This window comes from Salmo salar, chromosome ssa10 (genome assembly GCF_905237065.1).
Source record: "Salmo salar chromosome ssa10, Ssal_v3.1, whole genome shotgun sequence".
NCBI lineage: Eukaryota > Metazoa > Chordata > Actinopteri > Salmoniformes > Salmonidae > Salmo > Salmo salar.
The window spans coordinates 29,391,691-29,397,102 of NC_059451.1; the positions used below are offsets into that span (position 1 = coordinate 29,391,691).

Here is a 5,412-nt window from a genome sequence, read left to right on the forward strand (position 1 = left end):
AGGATGAGTTGATGAGCGAGGTGAGAAGGTCTCCGGAAATGGTCTGGAGAAGAGAGGAGGGGATAGGGTCAAGCGGGCATGTTGTTGGGCGGCCGGCCGTCACAAGTCGCAAGATTTCATCTTGAGAGAGAGGGGAGAAAGAGGTCAAAGCATAGGGTAGGGCAATGTGAGCAGGACCAGTGGTGTCGTTTGACTTAACAAACGAGGATCGGAGGTCGTCAACCTTCTTTTCAAAATGGTTGACAAAGTCATCCGCAGAGAGGAGGGGAGGTTGAGGAGGATTCAGGAGGGAGGAGAAGGTGTTAAAGAGCTTCCTAGGGTTAGAGGCAGATGCTTGGAATTTAGAGTGGTAGAAAGTGGCTTTAGCAGCAGAAACAGAGGAAGAAAATGTGGAGAGGAGGGAGTGAAAAGATGCCAGGTCCACAGGTAGGCTAGTTTTCCTCCATTTCCACTCGGCTGCTCGGAGCACTGTTCTGTGAGCTCGCAATGAGTCGTCAAGCCACGGAGCAGGAGGGGAGGACCGAGCCGGCCGGGAGGATAGGGGACATAGAGAGTCAAAGGATGCAGAAAGGGAGGAGAGGAGGGTTGAGGAGGCAGAATCAGGAGATTGGTTGGAGAAGGATTGAGCAGAGGGAAGAGATGATAGGATGGAAGAGGAGAGAGTAGCAGGAGAGAGAGAGCGAAGGTTGCGACGGCGCAATACCATCTGAGTAGGGGCAGAGTGAGTAGTGTTGGAGGAGAGCGAGAGGGAAAAGGATACAAGGTAGTGGTCGGAGACTTGGAGGGGAGTTGCATTGAGAACAGGATCTAGTAAAGATGAGGTCAAGCGTATTGCCTGCCTTGTGAGTTGGGGGGGGGACGGTGAGAGGGTGAGGTCAAAAGAGGAGAGGAGTCGAAAGAAGGAGGCATTGATGTTGAAGAGATCGAAAAACTGTCTTGGCCAGAGCTTTGTTGCTCTATTCATCAAGCACTACATACATTTTAACAGCTTTCTCTAGCTGGATAAGCTTTGACTAGGCATATTTTTGAACATGATCTTGGATTGACTGCCTCACCACAGATCTCCGTACACTTTGAGGTGACAGATAGAAGAGCATTGTCACCTTGCTCCCCGCCATGCTCTTTCTCTGCTGTAGCAGTGTCTGTATTTGAAGGGGCTGGACCTGGATGCAGAGCAGCCAGATGTCTGTCGCTGTCACACTCAGAGCACTTGATTGACACCTTACAGTCTTTAGCTCTGTGCTGAGTTTGACCCACAACATCGGAAACAAATGCCATTCTCTTTGAGATATGATTTGCACTCATCTAGAGTTTTGTATCTAAACCCACTGCGCTTTTTAAGAGGACAAGGCTTGTTATGTATTGGGCAGTGATGGTCAGGGCTTTCAACCTTTGTCTTACTGGGTTTGGTTTGGTGGTCTGAGGGCTCTGATGACACATCTGTTTTGTATACAGTCACAGGTGTTTTGCTGCTGTACCTGGCAGGTTCCTCACCTTTCATAGACACCTGGTTAGTTGAGGTGTAGAGGGTGAAACGGGGGTCGTTTCTAGTTTTCACCTGGTTCCTGATGAATCTCGAGAAGAACGAGAATGGTGGGAATGCTACCCGATAGTCCTCCTTGTATTTGGATCCCTGTGCTATCCATTCTTCTTGTAAACTGAATGGAAGTTTCTCTACTATAGGGTTTACCCCCCGAGATGTGTCCAGATAAGCGAGGCCTGGAAGGTACCCTTCTACTTTAGCACACTCCAGTTCGAGAAGAATGTCACCTAGTTCTCTTAGTTTGTGATTGTCTTTGTTAGCCAGTTTTGGAAAATCATCAATTTTCTTCAACAGTGCATTCTCGATCACTAAGGGTGTACCGTAGCACTCTTCTAGTCATTGCCAGACCATGTTAAGCCCTGCTGTTGTGTTGAAAATATGGACAGATCTAATTCTCTTTGCTTGCTCAGATGACTCTGCCCCTAGCCACTTGGTAATTAGATCTAACTCTTCCCTGGCTGATAAATTCAAGTCTCTGGTCGCATTGAGAAAGGATGCTTTCCATGCCCAATCATTTTCAGGGCGATCATCAAACTTCAGGAGTCCAGAACTCACCATCTCACGGCGTAGGAGGTACTTGATGAGGTCTGGTGCCACTTGTGACTCAGGGAAGCTTTGTGTGTGTGACTGAAAGTGGGCTTGTTTTCCATTTCCACCATGCTGCTGTTCATTCCTTTCGAATGGAGAGTCTCTGCTCATGCTCCGTTGTTTGCTACTTTCTAGATTGTGGCATGTGGCTGGGTCAACACTAAGCTCTTGTGTCTCCACTTCAAATGGAAATTCAGCAAAGTAGGGCCTAGCATGTTGTTGCACATGCTCACATGTACGTTGGACTGGACTTAAGGGCTGTGTCCCTGTGTCTAGTTCTTTGCGAAGCTCTCTGTGTTCTGATCCTACAGCTTCTTCAAAGGCTGCAGCTTCAGCCAATGCAGCAGCAGCTGTTCTCTCAATTTGGAGAACATATAAACTTGCCTCGAGGTCAGCTTTTTGCTTCAACAAGCTGGCCTCTATTTCTGCCTTTTGTTTCATCACAGACGCTTCCTTCTCAGCATAGGAGACTTGGCGCGTCTGCCTTGGCGCGTGCTTTGATGGCTGCAGAACTCGCCCTTGAGGATCTGCTTGACTGTTTTGATGACCTTGATCTTGTAGACTGAGACTTGGTCCCAATGTGCTAAAGAGGCTCCTCCATCTCTCTCTGTCGAACACTTGGCTCTGGTTGTTGTATCGAAGACTGCTGGTCTTCCCTAGGAACAGAGGCTTTGTTGGCTGATGAACGTAGAAACTTAACCACCGTGTGTGGTTATTCTTGTGCTTGAGCCCGCCGTGATGATGGTTTTTCACTATTCTGCCATTGAATTGCATTCTCATGCAAAACTAGACAGATAGCTAACAACTAAGTCTTCAATAAAACTCCCAAGGCGTGACTTTTCTTGAATGAATATATTGAAAACATTTATGTTGTGAAACTGCAAAATACAGAAAATAATATACTTTAGTATTCAATTCACATCGACATACTGTAGCTGTACATTATACCTTTCAAGTTGAAGTTACATGAAAATACAAAGCACGTGCCAAGGTATCATGCATCTGGCATGACGCCAAACCATATAGCTAATTGTTACTCACATGGTAATTGGCTAACTCCTTTCATTACTCTAATAATGTACAACCATCTCTGTAGAATAACAAAGCATATTACACTAGAAAAAGTAACAAAACTTCAGTATTGTATGTTTTACAATTCGTTTACATGACGCACGAGCAAAGTAATACAGCTGATGGCATACATGAAAGCATTGCAATTTGTGTGAGTAAATGCAACCAACCAACATTGATATGTAAACAATTCTATCAATAACAAGATTATCAGCACTAGTTAAACGCTTGAATCGAACTTACAAACAAATATTTTCCGTCGCTGAAGTGTGACAAGAAATAGCTACACTGAAAGACCTGCACCGTAGCGTTGTTTTAACCTCTTCTATGCGTGCAGAACGAATTCTCTACTTCCTGTTAGAGTACAGTCTTTCTAAGTACCAGAAAGCTCCACTAGGGGGTGAATAACACCATGGAACACAATGAAAATCCATCTTAACCATTGTAATAAAATTATCTGTTACCTTCTAACAGGATGGCAGCACACACTCCATGGATGGAGAGGAATGGGATGGGGTGGAGGAAAAAGCACACCTGTGCCAACCTACGGGATACCATGTGTTCCTGCATGCCCAGCAGTTACTAATGAACACCTGCATTCATATGAGCCCATTCATCCTTAGAGACACACAAAAACAACACCAGGTTTGAGGATATTCTGCATTGCTCAGTATTATGTAGTGTTATTCCAATTTGCCTAATTTAAATGTATGTTTCCTCGATCAGATCCATTCCTATATGTATTAGTTATGGGGTTAGTTATGGTTATGGGGTAATGTCATGGTGGAAATATGAGCATATGCTTTTGATGAGGGACTTTTCAACCCACTGAGCTGTATAGTATGCTAAAATAAATAGGAAATTATATTATTTTATACTAATACAGTTAGTAATATTTTTTTTCTCTCAAAAAGGTAGATGTCAAAATTATTGGGGATGTGTTTTAATACCTCACCTTGCTATGATAATGACACTGACCCTTTTTCTAAACAGTTTTATGAGTTGAAAAACACCTTGGGAGGGATCTTAGACCAAATGAAATGTTATTTGTCACATGCTTCGTAAAAGAACAGGTGTAGACTAACCGTGAAATGCTTATTTATGTCCCTTCCCAACAATGCAGAGAGAAAAAAATAGAGAAATTGTAGAAAACATTTGAAAATAATAACACAAGGAATAAATGCACAATGACTAACGATAACTGGCTATATACATATGGTACCAGTATCAAGTCGATGTGCAGGGGTACAAGATAATCGGGGTAGATATGTACACACATTATAGGTAGGGATAAAGTGACTATGCAATGGGATAGATAATAAACAGTAGCGTATGTGATGAGTCAAAAGAGATTAGTGCAAAAAGGATCAATGCAGATATTCTGGGTAGCTATTGTTAACTATTTAACTAACAATTTAGCAGTCTTATAGCAAGCTTAGAAGCTGTTCAGGATCCTGTTGGTTCCAGACTTGGTGTATCGGTACCACTAGCCATACGGTATCAGAGAGAACAGTCAATGGCTTGGGTGGCTATGACATGACCAATTTAGGGCCTTCCTCTGACACCGCCTGGTGGTTTAGAGGTCCTGGATGTCAGGAAGCTCGGCATGAGTGATGCCAAAGTTGCCATACCAAGCGGTGATGCAGCCAGTCAAGATGCTCTCAATGGTACAGCTGTATAACTTTTTGAGGATCTAAGTACTCATGCCAAATCTTTTCAGCCTCCTGAGGGGAAAGAGGAGTTGTTGTGCCCTCTTCCAAACTGTATTGATGTGTGTGAACCATGATAGCTCCTTAGTAACTTAGACACCGAGAAACTTGAAGACCTGTTCCACAACAGCCCCGTTGATATGGATGGAGGTGTTCTCGGCCCTCAGTTTCCTGTAGTCTACGATCAGCTCCTTTGTCTTGCTGACGTTGAGGGAAAGGTTGTTGTCCTGGAACCACAATGCCAGGTCTTTGACCTCCTCCCTGTAGACTGTCTCATCATCGTAGATGATCAGGCCTACCACTGTGTTCTCTGCAAAATTAATGATGGTGTTGGAGTCGTGAGCGGCCACACAATTGTGGGTGAACAGGGAGTGCAGGGGGGGATAAAGCACGCACCCCTGAGGGGCCCCTGGGTTGAGGGTCAGTGTGGCTGATGTGCTGTTGCCTACCCTCACCACCTGGGGGCAGCCCGTCAGGAAGTCCAGGATCCAGTTGCAGAGG

General features: G+C 44.7%; 1 protein-coding gene across 1 annotated transcript; it reads right to left on the minus strand.

Annotated features, from left to right (window-relative positions):
• Nucleotides 1–747: 747 nt before the first annotated feature.
• LOC106613929 (uncharacterized) lies at nt 748–3,827 on the minus strand. Its single transcript, XM_014216749.2, has 2 exons — nt 3,446–3,827; nt 748–3,009 (listed from the first exon to the last, which is right to left on the minus strand). The coding sequence occupies exon 2, from the start codon at nt 2,909–2,911 to the stop codon at nt 1,880–1,882; it is 1,032 nt and encodes a 343-aa protein (XP_014072224.1). The 5' UTR covers nt 2,912–3,009; nt 3,446–3,827; the 3' UTR covers nt 748–1,879.
• Between the last annotated feature and the right edge of the window lie 1,585 nt (nt 3,828–5,412).